At 52.4% G+C, this 25,956-nt stretch overlaps 9 protein-coding genes and 1 non-coding gene across 10 annotated transcripts; 5 read left to right on the forward strand and 5 right to left on the reverse strand.

Moving 5' to 3' along the window:
• The first annotated feature begins 860 nt into the window (after positions 1 to 860).
• Positions 861 to 2,568, forward strand: BO72DRAFT_98250 (uncharacterized protein). The gene is made up of 6 exons (XM_040950857.1): positions 861 to 982; positions 1,136 to 1,363; positions 1,415 to 1,446; positions 1,504 to 1,621; positions 1,676 to 1,872; positions 1,925 to 2,568. The coding sequence occupies exons 1-6, from the start codon at positions 943 to 945 to the stop codon at positions 2,417 to 2,419; spliced, it is 1,110 nt and encodes a 369-aa protein (XP_040801889.1). The 5' UTR covers positions 861 to 942; the 3' UTR covers positions 2,420 to 2,568.
• On the forward strand, positions 2,515 to 3,011 carry BO72DRAFT_98280 (uncharacterized protein). The gene has a single exon (XM_040950858.1). The coding sequence runs from the start codon at positions 2,718 to 2,720 to the stop codon at positions 2,964 to 2,966; it is 249 nt and encodes an 82-aa protein (XP_040801890.1). The 5' UTR covers positions 2,515 to 2,717; the 3' UTR covers positions 2,967 to 3,011.
• A 162-nt stretch (positions 3,012 to 3,173) lies between these two features.
• On the reverse strand, positions 3,174 to 3,244 carry BO72DRAFT_t123. The gene has a single exon. It is a non-coding gene; the product is annotated as a tRNA-Gly (tRNA).
• A 590-nt stretch (positions 3,245 to 3,834) lies between these two features.
• On the reverse strand, positions 3,835 to 7,148 carry BO72DRAFT_376815 (putative nuclear serine protease HtrA2/Nma111; the record flags this gene model as incomplete). The annotated part of the gene is made up of 4 exons (XM_040941231.1): positions 3,835 to 4,008; positions 4,093 to 4,290; positions 4,355 to 6,658; positions 6,735 to 7,148. The coding sequence occupies 4 exons, from the start codon at positions 7,146 to 7,148 to the stop codon at positions 3,835 to 3,837; spliced, it is 3,090 nt and encodes a 1,029-aa protein (XP_040801891.1).
• Positions 7,149 to 8,155: 1,007 nt separating this feature from the next.
• BO72DRAFT_98310 (uncharacterized protein) lies at positions 8,156 to 10,091 on the reverse strand. Its single transcript, XM_040950859.1, has 2 exons — positions 9,541 to 10,091; positions 8,156 to 9,105 (listed from the first exon to the last, which is right to left on the reverse strand). Exons 1-2 carry the CDS (start codon positions 9,788 to 9,790, stop codon positions 8,402 to 8,404), a joined length of 954 nt encoding a protein of 317 aa, XP_040801892.1. The 5' UTR covers positions 9,791 to 10,091; the 3' UTR covers positions 8,156 to 8,401.
• BO72DRAFT_508756 (uncharacterized protein) lies at positions 10,092 to 12,013 on the forward strand (the record flags this gene model as incomplete). The annotated part of the gene is made up of 8 exons (XM_040949303.1): positions 10,092 to 10,635; positions 10,781 to 10,791; positions 10,896 to 10,908; positions 11,138 to 11,308; positions 11,357 to 11,407; positions 11,465 to 11,670; positions 11,803 to 11,910; positions 11,985 to 12,013. Exons 1-8 carry the CDS (start codon positions 10,394 to 10,396, stop codon positions 12,011 to 12,013), a joined length of 831 nt encoding a protein of 276 aa, XP_040801893.1. The 5' UTR covers positions 10,092 to 10,393.
• A 412-nt stretch (positions 12,014 to 12,425) lies between these two features.
• BO72DRAFT_98402 (uncharacterized protein) lies at positions 12,426 to 12,955 on the reverse strand. Its single transcript, XM_040950861.1, has one exon. The coding sequence runs from the start codon at positions 12,795 to 12,797 to the stop codon at positions 12,528 to 12,530; it is 270 nt and encodes an 89-aa protein (XP_040801894.1). The 5' UTR covers positions 12,798 to 12,955; the 3' UTR covers positions 12,426 to 12,527.
• Positions 12,956 to 13,954: 999 nt separating this feature from the next.
• Positions 13,955 to 16,015, forward strand: BO72DRAFT_98339 (DUF2841 domain-containing protein). Its single transcript, XM_040950860.1, has 6 exons — positions 13,955 to 14,425; positions 14,475 to 14,685; positions 14,740 to 14,794; positions 14,844 to 15,193; positions 15,248 to 15,433; positions 15,483 to 16,015. Exons 1-6 carry the CDS (start codon positions 14,423 to 14,425, stop codon positions 16,004 to 16,006), a joined length of 1,329 nt encoding a protein of 442 aa, XP_040801895.1. The 5' UTR covers positions 13,955 to 14,422; the 3' UTR covers positions 16,007 to 16,015.
• Positions 16,016 to 17,259: 1,244 nt separating this feature from the next.
• Positions 17,260 to 18,727, reverse strand: BO72DRAFT_447670 (kinase-like protein). Its single transcript, XM_040944603.1, has one exon. It carries the CDS (start codon positions 18,454 to 18,456, stop codon positions 17,398 to 17,400), a length of 1,059 nt encoding a protein of 352 aa, XP_040801896.1. The 5' UTR covers positions 18,457 to 18,727; the 3' UTR covers positions 17,260 to 17,397.
• A 5,181-nt stretch (positions 18,728 to 23,908) lies between these two features.
• BO72DRAFT_98468 (uncharacterized protein) lies at positions 23,909 to 25,108 on the forward strand. Its single transcript, XM_040950862.1, has one exon. The coding sequence runs from the start codon at positions 24,168 to 24,170 to the stop codon at positions 24,960 to 24,962; it is 795 nt and encodes a 264-aa protein (XP_040801897.1). The 5' UTR covers positions 23,909 to 24,167; the 3' UTR covers positions 24,963 to 25,108.
• Positions 25,109 to 25,956: the final 848 nt, after the last annotated feature.

Consider the following 25,956-nt stretch of genomic DNA (forward strand, 5'->3'; position numbering starts at 1 on the left):
GCCGGGTTGTGCTGGATTCCGGTTTCGTGTCGGTCACCAATGGAAACATTTACAAAAGCGCTGGATGGTTCTCAATTAGAAGCAATTGTGAGCGGATGCTGACTGATTGAGGTGTGAACGGCGAGTGACATCATCCCAGCCCAGACCGAAGTAAACACAGCCGAACAATGCGTTTGTGGACTATAGAGGTGACTGGGGAGGAGCTTCGTAGTGGAGATAATGATAATGGTGGAAGTTAAACCGGTAAAGAACAGAGAGTGTCAGTCCTCTCTCAAGGTTCAGACGGGTGAATTAGCTGGCAAATATTGAGGACAAGTCTGGATCTTCGACCTGCAGAGCATGCATCTCAATGCACGAACTCCTGTTCGCTGGATGGATTGATTGATGGATGCTGGATGAATGAGCTCTCGAAGGATCTTCTCCCAGCAGTGAGCAGTGAGTCCCCTTGCATAAGCGCACACACTGTCTTATTCAATCAGTCAATTCAAAAGTCATAAGCTGCTGGGTTATATCAAAGATATAATTAGTTTGGCCGTGCAAGTTAATCCGAAACACCGGTCGAGGCCATCACATGTTCGTTTGGTTCTGTTCGTATTGGGGAAGGGAAGGCAAACGAGTTATTACTGTAGAGTCAAACCTAAGGCACACGACCAAATCAAATCCACCCGCCGGCTCGACCCCATTATTGCATCACCTTCTCTCGCTCTCACTCTCGCCCTCGTCCTTTTTCTTCATCTTCTCCCCCATCCCCGCTCGACTCAAGCTCTTCTTATTCTAATCTCTCTAATCCTCCTCTCTCTGTGTTCAACTGCAGTCTCGTCCGCCCGCCCATTTCAACCGCCGCAGCTTCCTTCAGCTCAGCTCAAACTTCTCTCAATTTTCCCCTGACAATCCACCCTTTTCCTTATCTTTCCAGCTTTCCGAACCCACACAACTTTCGTCATGGCTGCTGACGTGAGTTATCCCAACGTGAACGGCCATGGTAAGGTACGTATCCGAGTCTTCTGGTCAGTCGCATGGAGGGAAGAGCGTTCTCAAGCTAATGTTTCGCCTGATCTTCAGTCCCACACATTTCGCATCTCACCGAGAGTTCGAAATCGAGTTACACAAGCTAACCACTGATCCCTCCGCCTAGGTACTATTACCAATGGTAAGCGCCAATTCCTAGTCCCGGTTTCTTCCCTGGGGGGAGCAGAATTTGTTGCCATACCTCAATTGCAATCAAAGCTGACAGCCAGTCTCATAGGACCTCTGGCCGACAACATCAAATCCGAGGCGACCCGCACCAGTCAAGAGCTGCGCGAGCTGCGCAACGCAGCAGTGACTCCCTCCACCACCGCCGCGACCGGCCAGCCCCTAACTTGTATGTACCACTCACACTTGTGCCACGCCGCTTGTCGCTAATTCCACAAAGACTACCACTCCCTGCTGTACAGCCTTTTGAGCGTGAGTGACTGCGAATCCATCCCACACAGACCAGCCCTAACAGATATTCCATACTAGTGGGAACAACCCCGAGCCACCGCCGTCTCCTTCATCAGCGTTGTAGCTTTCATCTTTGCCGCCCGTTACCTTCCGCTCCTCCGATGGTTCTTCAAATTTGTCTATGTGGTTCTGGGCTGTGAGTGGAACCTGCACAGCAAATACTAAGACGGGGGACTAATACATTCAATAGTCACCGCTCTCGCCGAGCTGGGTGGTCAACTCGCCCTGAAGCAGAGCGTCGTCGGATCTTTCCGCCCTCGCAAATACTACACCGTTCCCAAGGAGACGGTCGAAGCCGTGTTGGAGGATCTTGAGCAGCTCGTCGATTTCGTCCTGATCGAATTCCAGCGCGTTCTGTTCGCCGAGAACCTTGTTCACACCATTGCTGTATGTCAATGCTACACCTGTGACACATGGCGCATCGCTAACCGGCCACCAGGCTTTCCTCGCCGCTTTCTCCGCCTACTGGTTGATCAAGTTCCTTCCCTTCTGGGGTCTCTCCCTCATCACCGTCACCATTGCTTACTTGGGTCCTTTGGTCTACATCAACAACCGCGAGGTCATCGATGCCCAGATCGAGCACCTCCAGGAGATGGTCAACAGCCAGGCCCACCAGCTGAAGGACATCGCCGAGGAGCGCACCGCCCACGCGACGGGCATCGTCAAGCAGTACGTCGAGGACTACAGCGCCAAGGCCCAGGGATTCGTGCACCGCCGCTCTGCTTCGCGCTCCGTGACCCCCGAGGTGGCCAAGGTTGCCAGCAGCCCCGTCATCAAGAAGGAACCCGAGGCCGAGCCCGAGATCAAGATCCCCGACTTCCCTGAAGCCCCGAAGGCTGAGCCCGTGGCCCCCGCCGCTCCCGTCGCTCCTTTGGTGGAATCAATTGAGCAGCCTGCCGTTGAGGCTGAGGAGAAGGAGCCTCTTCTGGCTTAGAGGGTGTCGTGATTCGGGGTCTACACGGGTCGTTAGCTGCCTCCAAGGATTGTGGTAGTTCTGACTAAGGGCATTGAGGAGTCGACTGTGATGGCATGCACAGCCGACTGAGGCTGGGTAGTATGTATGCGGTGGTGTGGTGTGTGTACGATGGCAAAACGAGACCCCATTAGCCGTGGTGGCTAACGGGACGTTTTTCCCTTGTACTTTTCTTTCTACTTTTTTTTCGTTTCATTTTTCTCTTGCTCGCAGGCCGACTGTGAAGTATATCTTCTGTTTGGGTTTATACTTATATTTTATGCGTCGTATGGCAATTTCTTATCTTCTGGGAAAATCAGACTGGTGTAGGACAGCAGTCATCCTCGTGAGTACAGTAGTCTTTATGAACGATGCCTATGTAGACAACGGAGACAACCGGACCACGACCCAAGTAAGATCAGCAATCCAAGCACCGAGAATCCCCACACAAAAACAGAAAACACGGGACCCCCATCGCGGAGAATCCGTCCCCCGAGCTGCGGGTGCAGTTGACAGCGCCTTCCGTTGATGGAGGACCCAGCGTATCCTTGTCCGAAAGCCGATGGGCGAGCACGTACTCGATCGAAAGAGAATGCGCACGCACAGCATAAGCAGCGGGGAGGGATACTAAGGGATCACGGGTGCTATAACCACCGCGCTAGAAGGATGCCTCCGCGAGCGGCAAAATAGTTCGCCTACATCAGAAGGTGGAAGAAAAAGAAAAAGAACAGAATAGTGCATCATCCGTGAATCGAACACGGGCCTCATCGATGGCAACGATGAATTCTACCACTAGACCAATGATGCTGGTTGATGTAAACCTCCTCCAAGTGTCTCTATATATAGCTGTTTGTAGCGCAAGATTTGTTGGTCGATTGCGCGTCACTTTCTGTTTGTTATTGGATAGCGTTGGGGAAGTGGGAGCTTGAGGGTTTCTGGTTCTTGATGTATATTCTTCCGCGAAGTGTAGTTTTTGATATTTGCTGGGGTGGTTTCGGGGTTTGTGTTTCGGATCATCGTAGAATGGTGAGGTGGATATATAAAGTATCTACTCCGTACCTTCTTGGGGGTTGAGCGAGGTTTGAGCTGTGTTGATGGAAAGTCCAGGCTGACATTGGTTGGTATCCATCCCAATACGACGACTCCTGGTGATTATAGATGGTGGTTGATGTATTCCCAACTCACACCATCAGCACCGACACAGCATGCACGAATTCCCCAAATCTACAGGCTAAAGCGCATACGAGCATGGCTCTACTTGCATAAGATGCGATACATATCTATCTACTCATATAATGCTGTAAGTCTATATTGTACATACAGAATGAATTCCAACCGTTTAGATACATCAACAATCACCACAGAAACCACTCAGAGGAAAAGGGGGTGACTCCCCCTTACTCAGCCTCCGGCTCGACATCACTGACACCATCAAAGCCCTCATCCATGGCGTCGGGGTTCAAGTTGGCCGCATCCGGTGCAGCGCCGTCGCGGTGCTTGTCCTTATCGTGGGAGACGGTGCGCCAGCCTTGCGGGGCGGATGGGTCTTTCAGGTATTCGGACATGGGGAACTAGAGGAATGTGTTAGACGGGGGATGGTCATTGCTGGCTTCAGGGAGGGGAAGAAAAGAGGGGGGGGGCCTGTTGCAACATACATAGTGATCGTTCTTCTTCATGGTCACCACCCAGGGGACGTTGTCGAAGGTCACCGCCCGGAGACGGAAGTATGTGTTGTCAGGGATCTTGCGGACCTCTTCGACGAAGCGGTCGAGGTTCGGGGTCGGAGTGCCGTTGACGGCGGTGATGAAGTTCGTGGGCGAGAGGCCGTATTGGTAGGAGGGGGAACCGCGGCTCTGTTGTCAAGGTGTATTGTTAGTGATGGGATGGAAATTGATAGTGAAAGAAGGAATGACGTACCCTAGCACTGACGTAGACCTCGCTGTGGAGCTTGGAGATCTGCTGACGAACGGCGTGATGGGGCTTCTGGAGGACAGCACCGCAGAAGACCACGGCGCGGTCGGTTTCCAAGTCCTCCGTCGGCACCGTGGGGACTTGGATGCGCATCTCCTGGCCGTTGCGTACGATGAGCGCCTCCAGGGATTCCTTCTCGTACATGATGTCCAGCTCCGAGACACGGGTGATCAGCTGCCCGTCCAGGGTGAGGATGATGTCGCCTTCCTCAAAGCTGTCTACGGCCTCGGAGGCGAAGCCTGGAGGCGGACAGTCGACCTTGCGGACCATGAACAGTTGATGCCGGGCGGGGTTCGCCCGAGTCACTTTCTCGATCCACTCCTCGGACACGCCCATGATGCGGGCCTGGCTCATCTGCACCACGTAGCTCTCCATATTCAGGATCCGCAGCGTGGGCATCTCGCCTTGCTGCACCTTGGACAGGACAGGCAGAAGAGACGGCGTTGCGAAGCCCAGATGGTACTCGACGTCCTTGTGCGAGTTCCCCGTCCGTTCGCCGAGGTAGTTCAGCCAAAGGGCGTGCACCGTGCCATCCTCGCCGACCAGTACACCATTGGAGCACTGTCCGCTAAGGCCAGTGTCTACCGTGATGGCGTCCAGGTTGATCGCACGGTAGCGCGGGGCCGAGGCATTGGCCGGAATTGACACGGTGGTAATATCGGTGACGGCGGTCTTGGCCACCACGATGCGGAAGTTCTGGTTGAATCCGACGAAGATAGTGTCCTGACCCTGCTTGATGTACTCAGTGCTGAGCTTGGCGCTCTGCACCGGAGCCTGGACCAAGCTGGGGTCGTACTGAATGATGCTGTAATTCTGGAGAGGATGCAAGAACACCACCTTGGCGGTGACAATGATCGAGTCGGCCACGGTGACGTTGATGTCGCAGAGGTCGTACGGAACAATGGCACGCGAAACCACGACCAGTCCCTTCTCGGCGTCAACGACCAGACCGAATCCCGTCTTCTTGGCTTGAGGATAGCCGTCCAGCTTAAGAGGCATCGTGCACGACACGCGCACGAAGCTGCGCACAATGGCGGCGGCAGCAGGTTGACTCACCCCATCAAGCTGGATGAAATCGGCTTTCCTCGGCACAGGAGGCAGGGCGGGGACGGGGTCCGCGAGATCAGAGAAATCCCAGAGTCCAGTGGTATCATTGCGCACCGCCAACCGCATCTTCGGGTGCCAGTGTCGATCGATATAGACAATGCTGGTACCGCGCGTGTGGAGATCGCGGATGTGGCGATACGAGATGACCACCCGCGAGCGATCAGGAATCGTCTTCATCACCTCCACAAACTCATCCAGTGTCCGCGTTGGCCGCTTATCCACGGAGTCAATCAACCATCCCGACAAGGTGTTCTCCAGCTTGAAAGACCCGGCGGCCTCGCAGACATAGACGCCGCGGGTAGCGATGGCATACAGACGTGCCTGTTGGTAGGACAAGTTATGGAACGTGCCTCCCGCCACTGTCACGAAGCGGTCGGGCGTGATGGCATGCAGGTCGCCAACCTGGCACTCCACCTCCACATCTTGACCGCCTCTTTGCACCAGCAGACGCACCGTCTGCTCAACGCTCGAGTCTAGGATATCGTCCAGCCGAATGAACTGAGTGAGCAGCTCCCCGTTGACCTTCAGAAGCACGTCTCCCTCCTCCAGCTTTCCATCCGCCGGGCCCTCCGGCAGGATGATCTCTGCCACCAGCATGCTGGTCTCCGTGGGAGCTGCCTTCCGCACGGTGGCCTCCCACTCAGGTGTCAGGCCCAAGCGACGACACTCGTCGAATGGCTTGAGAATCCATTGTGTCTGAATGGTTCCTCGCGTGACCGGCTGACCGTGACGGATGCATTCCAGCGCACGCAGCGGCCGGTCCAGCGGGAGGAAGTAATCCGTAGCTGCGCCATCTGCGCGACCGCCAGCCTGCAAAGCAATTGCATGGCCATCGATGTTCACGACAGGACTGCCGGAACTGCCACCACTCGCTGCCGCAGCGGCCTGAATGTAATTGGTATTGAAATCACTGTATCCCTCGCCGTATTCCGGAGCATTTCGATCCAATCGACTGATGACACCAGACAGAATACTAAGCTTTTCTCCTGCATCATTACCCACGACACGAATCTCCGATCCGACCTTGGCCGCATCCGGTTGTAGTTTCAATTCCTTCAAGTTCATATATCGAATCGCTTTCGGGTCGAACTGTAAGATTCCGAAATCGTGAACAGGATCTCGGTAAATCGGGCGAACATCACACTGATCTGGTTAGGGCTGCATAGAAAAATGGAGATGAAGCGCCTGCGCTTGGGTTGATAGGGCTAAGCCAACTCACTTCTTCATGGTTGTCGAAAATACAGTAACCCCAGAAAGGTCCGGGACACACCACGTGTCGATTCGTCAAGATATAACCCCGCTCCGCGTCGACCACGAAACCAGTCGCCTGACTGCTCATCGACAGTTCCGTGTCAAAGGAGCACGTCTGACAGAAGTGGATCGACACAACGCTTTTCACGACCTCCTCAATGGTGGCCTGCCACTCAGGCGAGTCGGCCTGTGCAGCTCCCAAGGGCAACACCCGACCAGCATCCTCTTCTTCCTCCACATCGTAGACGGTTCCATTCGCGGGGGTGGAGTCGCCAGGCGTTAATGTGCTGGTTTCGGGACGGAGATGCTTTGCGGGCCGCTCGGCGGGCGCGGCGATCGAGCTGCGCTTGCGCTTGGCGCCTGCGTCACCATTCATATCCATCTGTAAAGTATGACTCTGACGACCACGGGGTCTGAGAGATAAAGCCGCGAGCGAAGTGATGGAGCGAGGGGAAATAGCGCTGGAATTGTTGATGTTCCTCGGGGCTATATCACTTGACCACAGACCGGAGCTGTGACGGGGAAATCGCCGCGATTTTAGGCAGCGATGAGGATAAGGTAGTATGTGGCGCGAGGAGGAAGGGGTTCGAGGCGATATAAAGGTAGGTAAATGGCTATAAATTGAAGGTGAGGTGAGGTGGTGCCACGGTATATCAGAAGAACAGGAAGTAGTCGGCGAATGTAGCGGCGGCGGCGGCGCGGCGGGAGACGAAGAGGTAGCGGCAGCTACAGTAGAGAGAGCGATGGTAGTTTTGGGTGTGTGGCTAGTAGCGACAGACAGTAAGCTCCTTCTGTAGAGTCGGAGCCAGACGCAAGACATTCACAAGGTCCTCAAGCGACAAAGACCGTTGCAGGAAATGAGAAATGGAGGAGGGGGGAAAAGCTGAAAGAGTGACGAACTGCAGGGCGGAGAACTGACTTGAGGCAGAAAAGCTCAGGTGGGCGGTCAGAGGAAGGCTGTCGACTGATTGGCCATCCACCCTCCACCGCCCGTGGAGCTGCAGCAACAGAGTCTGATGACCAGATCAGATGGATTAGCGCTGGGAGAAACCTGACAGGGTCAACGCGTATGCATATATTCAGAATAGTAATTGTAGTGGTGGCAGTGGAACCTATCTACATCTCTATCAATGCGTGGCTATAGTACACTTGAAGGCTGCCTCCCTTCCCTACTATGTCTTCTCTACTTCAAACCCGGGCATCTGGTGGCAATCTTTGCAGTCCTCCACCCAGTTCTAGCTATCATTGTGCCTGATCCAAGATCCTAATTGCTTGCCCGACTTCATGAGATTCACCATGTTGTCTGGGACAATCAATCCGCGGAGACGCGTTCTCCTACAGGGAGAGCTCATATCATCCCTTGTGTGGTGTCGAATTGGCGCTGGTCGACGAAGTCCGGTCCAGAGATCATAGTGTGATGTTCGCAGTCAGCACTAAGTCAAACTAGTACCCTATGTATCGCAATTCATGTCGATAATAGCTTCCACTACGTGACAGAAGGGACAGGGAAGCTTCCAATCCGTTGTAGAAGTCTTCAATGAAAACTTTTGTTCAAGGGCGACACTTGCGCCCGTCGCCAAGGTGCCCTCGGTCATCTGCAGGGTCTAGTTGCTCTGCCTATCCAAGGGTGGGTGTTCAGACGACTGTCTCGGTAGCGGGGGAAGGGCTGGGTCGCCCGTTTCCTTGTAGGGCCTGGAGACTAGGCTGAGGTGTTCCCATGCTACCTTGTGTCGAACGAGGACATAATTCACTGAGTCGGTTGTAGAGATCGGCCATTGAGGGCATATGTGGTGGAGGTGTCATGATGGCAGGGCCACCAGGAGCAACACCACCAGACTTCTTAGCTCGGTCGGCCACAGTTGCCAAATAACCCAGGTTGGCTTGCAATCGTCGCATACATTCGACATACTCCGGGCTTGGGCGCTGGTTAGATTTGTCGGGAGTCTGCTCCGAGGTCGGCGACGGGTTGGACTCTTGAGAGCCCTGCGGAGTAGGCGCAGTCCCAGCCTTGCCGGCTGCCTGAAGATTTATGACTTCCTGCAGCAGCATCGAATTGATATCCAGAAGAACTGTCACCCGGGCCTTCTCTCGAGCAGCCGCGGCAGGCGACTGGGGGGCAGAAGGAGACGAATTTGGCACTGGGTTGGGTTGCGGGGTCGGTCTCGGTTGCTGCGCTGAAATCATGTTGGTCGAGGGAATTGAGGCCATGTTGGAAGGAAATGATTGTGCAGCAGTGCCAGAAACCGCAGCAGCTGAGGTCGCCTGGGGAGGAAGAAATTGGCTCATCGAAGTCGGGACAGGTGGCTGGGCAAATGGCGCCGCGAAGTTGGCGTGGGGTCCTGCAAGTCCATCCCGTTGATTAGCGGCTTGTCCCTGCAGCCGACATTGTGTCTAACTTGAGACACTTGGGCTAGCAGCCCAGTGTAGCTCCATAAGCGACAACAGCTAAAAGGCAACTAGGGTGACAAGAGGTGACACGATAGTGGAGATCCGCCCAACCATTGGTCCTGTAACGTAGCGAGAACGCAACCAGACCAGGTCAGATGCGGTAGAGTCGCTATTAGAAATGATGTCCAATGCGACGAAGCATTTGTTGATCTAAGGAGGCCCAGTGGGTGGGGAAGCAATAAGGGGAGAGGGGAGGCGGGAGAGGAGGGATAACGGGGGTACAAAAGAGGTCACAGGAAGTATTGAAGTATCGAGGATGGGCAAATCAGATAAGAATGGCATTAGGAGAGTACCACTCCCATGACAATGTGGTGATGACAACGTACCTTGTGATTGCTGGGGAAAGCCAGTCGGCATCATTGCTCCACCGGGGCCGGCCTGCATAGGCACGGAATTGAAAGAATGCGGTAAGTGTTGCTGAGGAGTCATATGAGAGGGAGGTGTAGACTTAGGCTGGGGAAATGAGGGCATGGCATTTGGATAGTAAGGGAACTGTTGAGGACTTTGAGTCGTGACAGGAAAAGCCGCGGTCTGCTGCATCGCAGCAGGGAAGCCGGAAGAATTATTCGAGTCCATGGCTGATGAATGATGTGAGAGAAAACTGCTGGACGGGGGGGCCCAAGCTTCCGTTCCCCTCTCTTTCTCTCTCTTTTTGGTTTGTTTATTCTTTTTTATTCTGGGCGAGAAATCGAACAATTTTTTTTTGTTTTTTTGTTTTTTTAAAAAGAAATAAACCTTCGTCGGAACACGTCCGTAGAAAGTCAGTGTCAGAGTTGGGAGCAGTTCTCTGACTCGCGGGAATCCAGGGATGGACGGAAATGCGACACTAAGCCCGGGTCCCTAACGCCTTAGTGGCCTGTGAACGGTGGCTTTAATTGCCTATGGGGTTTTCTGGAACAATCCACGGAATCGAGACTGAGGGGAAATTAGGAGCAAATAAAAATGCAAGAAAATCACCAAGGTCAATTTAAGATTAGAGGAGAGACGATGGGAAAGGAGGGGGGGTTTGATTGGGTCGATGGAGGGGACACGACAGAGAGGCAGACCGACTGAAAGGGGAGGGAGGAGAGGAGGATCGAGGGGGTGGAGGAGGAGACCAGGGGAGCGAAAAAAAGGCGACCACTGGAGGTGTAGGTGGGCGAGAGGAGCAAGCTGACAGCTTAAGCCCAAAGGGAATAAATGCGGTATGCAGGAAAAAGAATAGATAATAGCAATAGTAGGGGTAGAAGAATGACAGACAGACAGACAGTCAGTCAGTCAGTCATGGATCGAAGGGCAGTGCGAACAGTGGAAGAGGGAAAAGGGTCAGGACTCGGGAAGAGATTTGCTGGCCGGATTCAGACTGATCAACCTGCGAACGATTGGATGATAACACATGGCTTACCATTCGTCCGGGCGGGCCGGCTGGTGGGGTTCCAAGAGTGAGTGGTGGGAAAATCCACACCCAGTGGCAGCACAGGTCGCCTAGGTACTATCTTCTTAGTTAGTCACTCGGTTAGTTGTTGACAAATTTCATAAATGGATGATCGATCGAGTTATGTGAGTAGAGTACGATACTTGGTTTAGGTATAATGTCGGTTAGTGGTCGGTTGATACACGACTCGGGACAACCTGGGACAACCTGTAGTTGACATCTTCATAATTGATGGCTGTATTATTAGCGTAACATACACAGTTACAGGCACATCGGCTATGTAAGAGGGATACGGAGTAATTTTTGTACCAAACAACCGTGTGCACCTGAGGCACCCAATGGGTGGTTTGCCTTCTGCCTCGTTCGGAAGGCACAGGCACAGTCCACGGTCGAGTCACTGCTCTTGACTGTGTAACCGAAAGCTCCAGCCTTCATCTCTCCCTCTCCCTCACCTCTCTCCTCTTCACTATCTACTGCTCTCAAAGTGCACATCATCTTTTGACCCGCAGGGTGAGCCCGCCAATCGAGGGCGAAGCACGCATGCCACCTTTATTGCTTCAAATATACGGACACTACGAAGAACTCGAGGCCAAGTACGGACAATGGACAGTCCCAGCCATCCACCTTGTGAAGACGGAGGCGGGACAAAAACTCCCCAACTATCGATCTTTCGCGATAGTGTATGTTCTGTACAGCGTACAGTAAACTCACTGTACTTTTGAGATCAGCATCCCGCGGCTGATCGTCCTCGCAGATCGGGTAGCCTTCCAGAAGCCCCGGTATTAGGGTCATCGAAGGTTTCCGATGAAACTGATCTCAGACCCTGCCATTCTCAGAACCAGCCTCGGCTCCTCTCCTCCGTACCAGGGTGGGTGGCCACTGACATCTGTCATACCGATGGAGCCAGCCAGCCCCACACAAATTGATCCCTCACTCGCACTAGCCCTCAGGTCGGTGACCCGTGCTCAATTGTACATGTACGTCGTTTCCAGACTTGGGGTCTACCAGCGGTCGAACCACCTACCTACCGGTGGCGTGGTCGGTGTGTCTACTTTCATAGAGAATTGAACTTGCAAGGTAATGGGAAGAAACCACTAAGCTATTTCTAACATGATCTTCTCAATGCTATCAGGACCTTCCTAAGTGAAGCTGCTTACTAGACGAATTGCTTCAGTTCTCACTAGGGTGCCGAGCCGGTATAATGCTACCACGATTACCGTTGCATACACCATTAGACATGCTCCGAATGCGAAACACGATGCATCAAAGCCACCAGCGCACTGTAAGGTAGTGGTCGGACTGTTGATTCTCTATCTATCAATAATCCATAATAATATATCCTCGGTGATACAATAGTCTCGAGGGCAACCACGAAGGACGGCTGAGACCGTAACTCGATTGATGTCTTCGCCTCAACGAAAGTGTTGTTATTAATAAATCGTGCTAACCGTCCATGGATGGCGATGGAGCGTGTAATAGTCCAGTCGCTACGTCCGGGAGGCTTCCGACGTGCATGATTACTGAGCGCCCAGCCAGAATGACAGGTCATCTAATCATATGCAATACGCGACCCGCTGCAGTCCACTTAGCAGACTCGTCAGAGGTCTTACCCAAAAAACCCGAATTTGTTCATACTTGGACCCAACGGAGAGGGCCGCCCCCGTCAACGATCATGGCGTTTCCGAACGCCCGGTAGCTGGTAGTATGGCCATGTCTTTGTTTCTCGCACACCAATCGTGGAGCGACCAATGGTGCCATTATACAGAGTAGTCCTGTCGCCTTGGGAGATTACAGGGGTCGTCTGAGCACACTGTACCCCGTACTAAGCCAGATCTTGATCCTCCAAGCGAATTCGAGCTTTGTGATTCTTCGCGAATCGGAACTTCGGCCGGTGACCAGTCATAACCTTGTTTTCAAATATAATAGGTGACGCCGACGGCGAGCTGGAAGAATGCGTGGCCAATAACCTCGGAAACTCGCAAGCATGTTCAATGCCAGCACTATGTGCAGTACTCCGTAAACAACTCCACGCCCATCGTGGACTCCAATTTCATCCTTGGATGTTGCCTCTACGCACCATTGTCGGACATTTGACCGACAATGTACAGTACTTACCCAGTGCGTCAGACGAATCAGGCTCCCAATAATCCGCTTCGGGAAATTCGCCATCCATCCACGATGACCACCAAGTCGCGCAATGTGGCAATGAACGATTGGAGTCTAGACCTCTCTACTTGAAGCGATGTCTATTGGCAAATTGACGCCTATCATGTGCATAGCATAGGTGACAACCAGCATAGGCGAAATGCCAATAACTCTTTGGGATAATGCTCATGACGAGACATGACAGGAAGGACCGACAACGGACAGAGAACGATAGCTTTCAAATGAGCACTTAGGCTATCGCAATTTTTTTCCGCACGCAACTTCACTCTCTATAGTTCGTTGTGCTACCGATCCATTGCGATTAGCTCTGGTGCCGTCCTATGAGTGTTTTGGTGGGTCACTTCCAGCCGGGGCGGATCCACACATCTAACTTTCGACTGATCGATTTGTCCCAGAATGATCATCAGCGTTCTGCATGGCTGATGCTTCGCCGTGAGATAGCTAGGGACCACGTAAGTACGTTGAACGGTCATTCAGTCAGCACTTGGCTCTATCCTGTAACTACTTGGGCACCTCGATACGACGTAATATTCGACGGTGTCAAGAAGCCAGTTTCTCGCGTGGTTCATCCTGGGTTGTCACCCATTGCACTGATTCGCGTCTACAGGCCCATTCGTGTTGTTTCTCGGACGAAGCTAACGGTACGATCAGTGCCTGACACCCGATGCACGAAGCAAGGAGGGGAGGGTTAGCGGAATTAAATCATTCGCTAGAGAGGCAATTGAAGTGATGGGCAAAAATTGATTACCGGGATTGGGCAGTGTACCTTGTGAGGTCCATTCTCCACCCGAACTACTCCGTTCTATCACTCCGACTCGAGGCAGTCTCAATCTACGGAATACCGTCGATAGACTTACTACCAGCGCTTGAGGGACCGCTACTCTCTAGTCGTCCATTATTTGCACTGTATGCAAAATGGAGCTTGAAGTGCCGGTGAGTGAAGGATCGACAATGGCAAAGACCTTGTGAAAACGAATCAATTGCATCTACGGGGTAGCGGCCATCGGCTCGTTCCCCAGGAACTGTCAGCTATACGGGATCCTTACCTATTCAGGGAAGACTCGAGCGGTACTTTTTACGCTCTCCAATAGTTATACCTTAGGGGAACAACGCAGAAAGGCATTAGTGTTCACGCCTGAATGCAAGAGAGCGGATGGGTCCCCATCCGCTGCTGTGCCACATAGGGCCACGCATTAGTGACACGGCTTGGATGCATCCATTGGTCTAGCTTCTATAGCACTGATTTTCTCTTATGGATTATCTCGTTATGGTGCTTCTTGGGGAAGAAAAGGTCATTAGGGCTAATGGTGATGCAGTGGGTGCATCATCCACCCGGAGGCGACCTAGGGACAGCTGATACTTGGATTGAGGGCGATCCTGTAAGCTTGATACAGACTGTGGATCTATTGATCGCCCCGTTCATTCGATTTGCCTCAAATCGGTCACAGACCGTCTCCGATGCATGTTTAAAATGCCTTCTCTCGTGCCCTGTCTCTGACTCGTCGTGAGTACTTCTATGTGCCTTGCACCTTTCTTACCTGCTGTGTCAGAGCGAGCTTCTGAAGGTCTTATTGTCTAAATCATTGGTCATCTTGACTTGTCACCATCCCCTCGATTGTTTCACAGCCATGGTACTGATTCACCTGGGTGGCGATTCGCAACATAAGCTAACTGCACCAGGCTCATACTCCGGTATCAATGGATGCGCCGTTAGACGGGCTGGCCTGTCTGCACTTTGCTTTGATCTATATCGATGACAGCGGTAAATTGCGCTTCGAAGCATCACCTTCGATTGCGGATAGCTGCCATTCAATCTTATCGCCAAACGTGACCGAGAGTTTTCTACGAGCCGTGGCCTTGTCTGGGAAGGACGAGTCGAATAAACTTCTAGGTAAACTCTGCGCTGCCGTACAGTGACTTCAAGATGCACTGACACCGGCAGTAGAAGGGTCAAGAGGCCGAAGCCCATTGTCGCCTGAGTCACCTAACAGCAAGTCGATGTATGGCAACACCATGTCCTAGCCGATGATGGAAGCTAACAGATTTCAGGTTCAGCAACACCTCAGAGCCTTCCTCAAACAAGCGAAAACGAGTGTCGCATGAGTGTCTCGTACCGATGAGTATCACTTGCCACCAAAAAACCATGCTCCCTATTCGCAATGCTAGCATCCTCCGGCGATACTATGAGAAGGCCTTCGAAGGCCTACAGCAGATCAACTGTCGCATCCTTGCCAAGGCATACATCAAGCTTGTTGAGCCGCGGAAGCAGGTCAATTATCCGTACAACGGACGCAAGATCATTTCTGGCACATCTCAACAGTTTGATCCCGAGCTCACCAAGCCAGCCTGGTGGCCAGCGGGCGTTACCCACAGAGAGCCTGATCACCTTCTCAAGAACGGTAAGAGGACTGTTCAACGGATTCACGAGAAGAAGCACGCTAAGTGATGGACAGAGCGAGTCAAACTCCTGGTGCATATCCTGTGCGAGTTGCGCGAAAGCCACGCTATCTGCGTCGAGAAACTCAAAGAAGCGGATCAATCTGTGCGTCGACAGATTCAACCCGTCGAACGGTTAGCTATACTGGATGAGATCTACCATGTCCGCGGAGAGCAAGAACGGTACCTGGAAGGCAGAACAGGTATGTTCCTCTGGCACGCCGACCGGATCAGATATTGACATGGCTCCAGACGGGCCCATGGTTGTGTGTGTATCGCGCGTCCACCTTCCCGAGCAGCTCGCGGATAGCCAGGCGATGGGCTCCCCGACCAGCTCATCCATGAAGGACAGCGTGAATCCGGTGTACCGGAAAGAGATCCCCGACCTGGAATCGCACACCTCCGTCTTCGACTCCTGCAGCAGCTCCGCGGTCACCCCGAAGAGCAGCACCGGGACTATTTCCACCAAACCCCTCGAGCCCTGCAAAGGCCCAACCATCCAGGTTTCGTGGGACAGCAGCGCCCCAACTTCTTCATACGCACCTATCGGCGGCAGCAGCGCCTCCCGACGGTCACGCGAGGGCGAAAGCACAGCCGGCTACTCCCTTGACCTGACCAGCAGCTCCATGTACCACCACGAGCCATCGACCCTCGAAACCACCTCACTCCCTCTCCGATACTACCCTCACAGCCAAGCGCAGCAGACGCTGCCTGTGATCGGACTCTCGAATACCGATCTCGGAGGCTGCCCGAACCCGTATTATTTCAATTATTGAACCCCAAAAACATCAACGTCAAGCGCTAACGCATTTCTTTTGTTGTGTGCCATCAAACGCGTGGAACAGAATTTCCCAAAAAAGCCTGGGTCTCGCTCCCACCGGGTGGTTGAGAGGGGTCGCTTCACTAACTTTAGTTTCTAATATTGAATGAATTTCATCATATAGAGCGGGGGAAAGGGAGGGGAAGGAAAGCAGAACGGGCATTTTCATTTGTACTTACCTCTTTCTTTTGTTTTTTTTTTCTTTTTCTTTTTCTCTCTTTTGGGTTATGTTGTGCATTTCGGGTCGCAACGGCATAGAAAATCGCTAGAGGACCGGTTGTATAGAATTTCAATGGGACCCAAAAGGGTTTTGGTGGGGGTATCGGGAGAGTTAGGCACTGTACATATAGAACTATACTTTAATAATCAAGAGACCAAGAGAGATTTTCATGAATGAAGACCCCGAGCATGGATCTACATAATTCTGTCAGAGGGGAGACATGGAGAGATGGAAGGTGGGGGGGGAGCAAGAAAACAGAAATATTCAAAATTGGGACGCCCCGACGCATTGCTTATATCTATGACAGCGGTGCTTACTTTATACAAGGACAAAAGAGGGGAGACAAGTAAGTCAATCTTGCAGGACGGGGCGACGCAAGCATGAACTGTTCCCATTTAAAGCAAGGGGTAGATACAAAGGTCAACCGGTTTTCTGGGGAGGTAAACTTGTTTTTTTCTGTGTGTCTTGCGTTTGCTATGTCTGTGCTTGGGCGGAGGAGTTGGATGTGTTATATTGTTCGGAGGGTTTGATACCGGTTTCCGCCCGGGGGGGGGGGGAGGTGCATTGGGTGCGTTGGATTTCGGGGGAGAGGGGCAATGAGAATTTTGGGACTGGTTCAAATCCCGAAGGAAGAGATAGGTCTGATGAGGGGTTGGGGGTTTTGGGAGGTGTGTCGGGGGGGCAGACAGAGAAAGAAAGTGTATGTGTGTATGTGTGTGTGCTCTAGGAGTTCAGGAGGTTGACTTGATTTATGCGGCTGGTCAGGACCTTCGTGGGGGTTTATCGTACTGTGTAGCATTCGCATGCCATGAAGTTGGTAGGTACTAGGCTGCTACGTGATCGCTTTCTGACTCGGTGGTTCGGGTGTACAGTACGATTAAGAAGAACTATGGGTTACTACGGAATATAACTCCAACGAATCCTGCAAATGCCCCCTCTACCTTTGTTTACAGTTTCCGCCTCGGTAGAGGTCGCCCTCTTCACGTGCTCCACAGATTGCGACTCCGTATATCCACTCTGACCGCAAGGCATGATGGACCGTCAGCCGACGAAGGGGCCTGGGATCTAACATGGCGTAGATGACGTTTCGACATGGTTCCTGACGGGGGGCGAATCGCCGATCTTGATCAATACACAATGCGATGCGGCGTGAAGACGGCCATTTTCGTGATGGATAAGGACAAGGGCCAATGGGGAAAGGGGATAAACGTGACACTTACAGGCCCTAAATCCTCGATCAAGGCAAATCCCCCCTCCTGCGCTCTTTCCCTTGCATACCGGGCATACATCCGATCCTCCTCCGCCTGGGCCACGGTCCAGGCTGGACGGCCCGTGCGCATGAATAGGTAGATCATACCCAGGGCCCAGGCGTCGAGGGCTTTGGGGGTGTTTTCGTTGATATTGGTGTTGTTGTTGGGGACGCGGTATAGCTCTGGCGCATAGTATGGACTGCTGCGCGCTGCGAGGGGAGACGAGGGGGAGAATGCCCGGACTTTGATTCGCACGGTTCCTGCTCCGGTGAGGAGGATGTCCTGCGGGTTGAGAGTCAAGCTCGTCCATGGAGGTCCAGTGTGAGTTTGGTCGAGGTGAGATTGGAGGTTGGGGTGGTTGTGGAGATACGCGACGCCTCGAAGGAGTTGCTTGAAGAAGCAGTTTGCTTCTGCAGGAGCGAGCTGCGTTGTTGATGCGATCAGATCATATAGAGTACCCCCTGTACAGTAGGGGGTGATCAGGTAGTGATTGCCGGCATCGTCGATGATTGCGGGCAGGAATGGGAGGAGGATGTTGGGGTGATTGATGGTGTTGCTGTTTAGTGCGTTGTTCTTGAACAATTGAGTAGAGGGAGGGGGCTGAGAGGATGAGGGGATGATCTTGACGGCGTAGATTCTGGGTTGGCTGTTGGCTGGAAAGCGTGGACAGAGTCGGTAAAGATAGGTGGTGCTGTTGACGCTATGGCTAAGGGTGGTAAGGTAACGACCGTATCTGGAGATGCTCGAGCGGGACAAATGTGGGGGTGTCTGTTCACAGAACAAGTAGGGGGATATTGAGGTCGGAAGTGTGTGCTGGTGCATGCTGGGATGTGGTGGCTGTGGGGTGTATGAGGGGGTTTGGGATGGTGTATACGGCGGTGGCGGCTCACTGCACAGGGGCTGGTGCGGAAATTGATAGGGTGCTAGTAGAGTCATCCTGTCTGATGATGAGTAAATCAAAGATGATTATTCTGCAAAATCAGCCTAGATGAAGGGGAGGGAGTGCTCTTGAGAAGAGAAACTCTGCGGAATGCCAGAGGCAAGGGGACCCCTTATTAACTGTCATCATGATTTGCGTCGGGTAATTGACGCAGCATCGAGTCGGTGACAGCCTGAGATCTGGAGCTAAGCATTGCTGGTGCCTGAATTGCACGTGGGATTAAACCAAATATTTGATACAACATTGGCGTGAGCTGACACGGAAGCTTGAAGGTGTTGATGTTAAACATGAAGTTGTCGCTGTACGAGGGATTTTCCCCGGCCCAGTGTGGAAGGATCAGTCCCGCTGCGGTATTTATCCTCAACCTACCACTTCATGCGTCCACTCGGGTCAATCTGACCAGTGCACTTCGTCGCAAAACTCGGAATGACAGTAGGATGGATTTCTCTGAAGATGGGGTTCGCCAGGTCTTTGCTGCTTGCTCTATCCTGAACCTGGTCGGGCCTATCATGATTTGATACAAAGGCGAATGATGGCGCTAGGAGAAACTACATGTTTATTAGAAGCATAGCACTGTAAATTGTCTACACAAGGTAAGGGTGTGGGTTGGCGAGGCGACGAGTTGAAGTCATTGTCATTGAAAGATAACTGGGCTATCTGTATAAGTGATCAAAGCCACCCGGTGGTTATCTTCTTTCGTGTTCACTTGGACTGATAAGCGTACCAGTAATCCGATAGCCTCAATTGTGGGAGCATGAAGGAGCACATGCGGTTGCATGACCAGTGATAGGTGTTCATTCCCCAGGAATGACTGCGAATTCATGCCGGGCAAAAGGGCAGGGTCGTTCTGGGATTGGGTTGTATTGGTTCGAGCTGGAACGACCCTATTGTTTGGAGTGTCGCTCATGGTACTCTTGTCTGATTGATGGTCAGCGCGGGGTATAGCCTGGGAGAAGTGATATAGCAAAAACTAGAGTTGACGAGGTGACTCACTTGTAAGTCCTTCTACCTTCCGTAGCCGATGCACCTTGAATATGACGGTGTAACCTCGAGAGAGGGTAAAAGCTTGCTAGCAGTTGGGCCAACTTGAGGTTCCTCAGCACAGTTAGTACCACCGATGATCAAGTTCTCGGTTCATCTAATGCATCTGCTGATCCTTTTCGGTGCTCTCTTTAGTCCTCACAGCAAAAGGGTGAGCAATGCTATCAGTAAGATAGCTACATAAATAATTTGACTCAAGCATAGGCATGTTATGCAGTGAGTTCCTTGATCGGGTTGGGGGTCTGCTTCTCAATCAAGTAATAACTCTCAGCAGGAGGACGAGAGATAAGAGTATTGGGCAATTTAGGCGATGTCGCAGGGTACTTCCTGCCGCAATGAGCCCAAGGTCTGCGAACTTCTCATTCATCATGGCCATCAACCTCTGTATGATCTTGAGCAAAGTGTTTGTTATCCAAAAGACCAAGTAAAGCGATGAAATCATGGGTGGTGTGTCTGTAGCAGCTCCCCAGATTCTGAGCTTATGCTGCACATGGACTCGAGTTGATACTCAAAAAGTCTCATGAACCGTTATTGAAAAGGCAGATTGTGGAATTCTCCGAATCTGCAAAAGAACCCCTGAAGGGGGCATCGATAGAGCTACCTAAGCCAGGAGCTGAGGTAGGATAAGCATTGCTCTTATTGCAGACCTCTACGAGCAAGCATGGTTACCCACAGCAGATTTGCTGCCGAGTCTTAGTCTTCAAGGAAGCCCACCTTTCTCGAGGTGTTCGTCTATCCAAAAAAAACTCCAGAACAAGATACTGGTACCTTCATACCAGTTACGCACATCTCAATGAGCAAGCTCAATCCATGATTGGTGCGCGTGGTCCGTACGTGGAGTCGAGTCAGTGACGGGCGCAGGCGTACGTGGAGTCGTAGGAACAGGTTTCTTCGGAAATGCCTTCGGAGCCGTAGGAAGGATGGGCGTCTTTGGAGGTATGGGACGGCTTGCGTTTCTTCGTCGTAGGGAGGATGGGCTTGCGTTTCTTTGGAGGGCTGTTCTTTGTAGGGTCGTCGGAGTCCGAATGAAAGTCGAGGGTACGCTTCTTCAGTTTGGATTCGGGCTCTGGAAGATTGGCGTCCAGATCGCCCGCCGGTTCTTCTTCGTCAACTGGACTATTTCGTTGTGAGCGGTTGCAAGCAGATTCGAAGCCTGACCCAGGATCGGATCTGGTTCGGGGGCAAAGCTTCGGAAGACCGTGGAATGACAGAGAACTATTGAACTGGGCTGTGTCCAAGCCCATGAATAGTCCGGTTGCCTTGACGTCGTCTTTCCTCTCGGCGGTCTGCCCTCAGGGCAAGCTTCTTTTTGTTCGAGCACACGTGCTTCTTCATGGGGTAGGGGCTTAGGGAACAGGCTTACGCTTTCATCCGCACCAGCTCAGACAATCGATCGCCGTAGGCAGGCACAGAGTGGCGGCGGGATATGCAGTGACTCCCTTGCTTAACGCAAACCCACACACTAGCTCGGCCTCTTCTCTGGGCTTACCCTGTCTGGAAATTAGCCAATGTTCCCAAGCAGAAGGGAGAAGAAAGGGTGGCACCTACCTTAGGATATGAACATTGCGACACGGGTGTATCATCCGGCCTTGCGATTTTCATTCATATATCCCTGTCGACTTATGTGCATACCACACGTCGACAATCATCGCATCTTGCTAAAAGCACTCTGCTCAACACCTCCCACGCTTAGAGCTGTTGTAAAACGTGCTCATAGCGCCTGTGGTGCGCGATTCAGCAATCAAAGGCATTATCCACCCTCCAAGGCTCTTCTCCTTCTTTTCCTTCTTCGTCTTGTCGTTCTTGTGTTTTGACTCAGTGCTGTTTGCTTTTGAGACACCATCGAGCTAGTTGGAACCGCCCAACCAGTAAGGTAATTGTCGAGAGCGCCATAACATTCCTCGACCATCGCGCTCTCAATGCTCCAAACCACAGATTCCCCACCTACCAGTAAGTCATCCAGAAAAGCGTCCACCAACCTGTAGGTAACAATCTCCATCCCTACCTCCGTTTCGCCATCCGGCCATGCGATTCTACCCCATTCCCCCGACGATTCCACACCCCAACAGGCACAACCCAGCCCAACGCCCGTAAGGCATTCCGCCGTAACAAAATATCTCCAAAACGATATTCTACATGCATTTAGATCATCTGCTACTCGACAACCATCCCAAAAGCCGCTGGAAAAGTTAGCGAAAGTGGACAGATAATTCAAGCCAGCGCGGATACCTCCAACAAACACCCCGTATGGTCTAGATGGAGACGACGGTTGTGGATCACCTAACGGCTTCCTGCTTCAGACCTGGGTTGGAACCCCAGTACGGGGGAATTTCTTTTTTGTTTCTCGTTCAAAGGGGGGTGGTGGTGGTGGTGGTGTCATGAAGATGTCATGGGATATGTCATTGTTCAGGAACCGGCGGAGGATGGGGTTGATTGCTCGAGCGGGAGCATCGTGTTTTGTATGGGGGTGTGGACTGTGCTGGCGGGGCATAAACAGGGGCCATTTGGCCTGTTTACTTGTGTGGAGAGCACTGATAGTGGGCTTGGTTTATGATAGGTGGTGGTGGTGGTGGTGGTAGTAGTAGTCGGAGTATTCGACTATAGCCCTACCGAGAGTTTGCGGGAATGGTATCTGAAGAAAGGCCCACTCAATCGCCGAGCGACGCTCGGTTATACCGAAATAGAAATGCACATGGAAGCCAGTGATAGCAACCGTTGGCTCATGCAGTCAATTTCTTGCCGAGAACGATTATCTCCTTCATATCTTGGGCATGGAGAGCTTATCTCTGCGTGAAGATGGAGTATTCAGGTGGGTCAAAAGATGTATTAAGTGGGCGATTTGTGGGGAATGCGAATCTCAATGTCCTTCCTTTGCTTGGAAAGCGGCCCTCGAACTCAAAAGCGAAGGTCGTTTATCTATGTCGTCCTTCGGTAGACTGAATTACTAGCTGTCTTTGCTCAGCTTGACAGATCCCTCGACCACGAAATGCCTCTATGAAGTCGTGATCAAAGTCCCGGACAGGCGAAGGACATGCTTTATCGGCATTTGTGTTGTGGACAAGTGGTTGGGGAGGCGATGTGTGTCACGGATCGTTTCCAGCATAGAGAATGTAGAAGCTATTGTGTTGGGCTATGAAGATACAGATGTGTGGCTGAAAAAGAATGGAAGCTGAGAAGGTAGTATGGTGGAGGAGATGGAGGTGGATAGTGGAAGAGAGCCAATCTACCAACATGCTGGATCTGTTGATTGACCCCTCTACTTGATAGTTAATAACAAGAAACATTGAATCAGACAAGATCAAAATTTGAAGCAAGAGAAGAGACTGCAATACACTAGCTGGTGAATGACAGACCATAGAGTACAAATTCACCAGAGGGGATGCTTGAGTCTATACAGAGTTCATGCGGTGACCGTGTGAGGAGACATCGCTACTATTGAATGACTCCTGCTGCCATTGGGCGGTAGTCCCAAAGTGCTTTTGTATAGACCAGACAAAGTAGCACCACCAGGGGCAAGCGGACTTGAATGGAGATGGACAGCGGTAGCCAGTATCTCCAGAAAATGGAACCAGCTAAACTAGTGAGCTCCGTTCCTGTACTGCCTAGTCTCTTGAGTATAAGGGCGAGATACTGACGAGCCAATGCCCACAAAAGCGTCAGAGGTATAGTAGATTTGAACAGCCTCGTATTGCAGCTCCCAAGAGCCACTAACAGCGCCGCAGCCCCATAGCATCGAACATAGAAATCCTGCTGCATCGCAGACGCCCCTCAATCTACCTCTATCGCACGGTATGATCCCAACAGCCTGTAGCCGAAATCTCCAAGATACTATGATGGGTGAGGTTGCTTTATACTTCGAAAGGGCTATCGACAGAGAATCCACGATTCTCAACCTTCGCAAACGTTATCGTCGGGGGCAGTGTGAACATGCAGAGGCGAATGAAGCTTATAGAAGTCAGCATGAGCTGGAACCATGCTCCCTCCCGTGGACACCTAGATTGCCTGGCAACATGCGAGCAGTTGTCATGGGCACTTCTCTCGGATGGTCAGGCTGGCAGGTGCCCCCCCCTACTTCGGTAGTATTTGCTACTCTGCAACGCTGGTGAAAAGTTAGCGCCTTCTGATAGAAATCCGAGACACATTTGTCCCTGGCCGAATAAGTCAGAGGTTTGGAGCCAGAGCATCGTTGCTATCAATGATGCAAGTGCATGACTTGTTGCTCGAATGTGGGAGCACTAGGAATAGAAAGGGAGGATCGAAAGGAAGGATCGACGGAGACAGCTTCTACTTTGGCCGTTTGCCTCCAGGTATGCACCGTGGGCCCAGCAGCTTCAGGTTTTAGATGGCACATGCTCTTGGGACCAACTCTCTCCAAGGAATTCAAATGAAATCTATAACTTTTGATTCGTCATAAAGTGTATATCTACAATGGTATCATGTGCCCGTACTGAACGATCTTCAGCCTGATCTACAGATGATTATCGAGCCAAGGTAAGCAGGCTTCTGCGCACCCCGGCAACGTGGGTCATCATCCTGTGCTCTTCTGATGGAAGTAACAGCCTATAAGGATGCTGTAGTGGCTTGTTAACCGTAATGCTCGCCTCAAGATCGTGCACAGTACAGGTGGATAGACCGGCTATCCACTCTCGGAGAATCACAGTCCATCATGTCTTCATTTCACATCAGCAACCGAGACGTCTCAACCCGATCTCCTCGCCTTCATCTCGGCGATGAACTTGGCCTTCTTCGACGTGGGGATCACATAGATTTTCACCAGCTCATCCACAACCTCCACCTTACCACTCGCCAAGATCTGCAGCAAGGGCAACTTCTTGCCCGCCTGGATCAAGCCGCCCGTGACGGTCTCCATGAAGCACTCCACCGAATTGATCGTGTACTCATGCTTCGAATCCCAGGGCAGCGGGAAGATGTACTCCAAATGATCCTCGATGGTGTGCATCTCGGAGAACGCCTTGATGAAATCCGTCTGCGCGTCCATGTGGTACAAAAGCACACAGGGGAACTCGAGGGTACTTTCGGGCGACAGCGGGTCCGGCGAGAGCTTGATGCTCGCATCCTCCATCTCCGGGGGCGCGTCCGTCTTGCGCGTGCGGATGTTCCTGGCCTGGAGCGCCACGCTCAACAGCTGCGCCTCCTTCTGCCTGCGCTCCTCCTCGGCCTTCCTCCTCGCCGCCACCCGCTCCACCGCGGCCTTCCGCTCCGCGATCTTGGCGGCCACCGTCTGCAGGGACTTGTTCTCGGGGTCGATGGCCAAGCCGCGCGCCGCCGCATCCTCCGCCTCGGGGATCTTATCCAGAGCGAGCAATGCCGTCGCGGAGCGGTAGTAGGCCTTGACATTCTTGGGGTTGAGTTTCAGAGCGGCGGCGCAATCGAGGGTCGTAGAGCGGTAGTTCTCTGTGATCACCCCCCAGATCAATTCAAGTCAGCCCCTCTCCCCTAAACCCAGGAATAGACTTGAGAAAAATTGACACTCACGCAATTCCAAATGACACAGCGCGCGGTTGATGTAGCACGCGGCCTCCACCTCCTTCTGGAGTTTTCTCTCTGCCTCCTCATCCTCGGGCTTCTCCCACTTGTCCTCCTTGGCCTGCAGCACCGCAATGGCCTTGGTGTAATGCTCCTTGGCATCGATCCACCGCTTCTCCTTGGCCGTCTCGTTTCCCTCAGACCGGAAGCTCTGTGCCACCTCCCCGCGGGTTCCTTCATTCTGCAGCGCGCGGATCGCATCCAGCATGACGTTCTCGCCGTCTATTTTCGATCAACCGTTAGCCATATTCTTCCCATTGACCCCCCAGACGCATAACGAAAGACATTTGAGGGCAAACATACTCTCATCCAACGCCTTATCCATATCCGTCATGAACAACGGCGTCCGGTTCAGGATATCCGCCAATTCGTCCGTCGTGTGCGTCTGCACCGCCTGCATCGTCGGCGGCATGCGCGGCGCCATCGGATCGCTGCTCTCCACATCCTTCAGCCGCTCGTGCTTAATCGGCAGGATCTCTTCTTCCGTTGTTGCGGCGGCCGATGCGGCGGCGGCGGCGTTGGCGGCGCCATCGTTCAGGTTGAGCGATTCGTCAAAGTCGTCGGGGAGTTCTTCAATTTGGCCCATTTTTTTGGGGTTGTTGGATTTTTCGCCGGTTTCGTGTAGGAAGGCAGGAAGTGAATGTGCTGCGGAACGCGGAGGTGGAGAAATTTTCTGTTGGCTCAAAAGAAAACACGAAAGAATAAAGTCCAGAAAAAAAAGTGGGAGATGCGATTGCGATGAGGAAATTTGATCCGCGGGGATGAGGGGTGGGCGCGCGGAGACAAACGGTGCAAACTTGAGGGGAGAGATTCTGGCCGCCGAACTATGGTAGAGGGACTAAAGGGGATTTAGGTATGACGTCCTATTTCCTAGCTTGACATTGAAGCAGCTGTGAAGCACCGAGAAA

This window comes from Aspergillus fijiensis, assembly GCF_003184825.1.
Source record: "Aspergillus fijiensis CBS 313.89 unplaced genomic scaffold BO72scaffold_20, whole genome shotgun sequence".
NCBI classification, from domain to species: domain Eukaryota; kingdom Fungi; phylum Ascomycota; class Eurotiomycetes; order Eurotiales; family Aspergillaceae; genus Aspergillus; species Aspergillus fijiensis.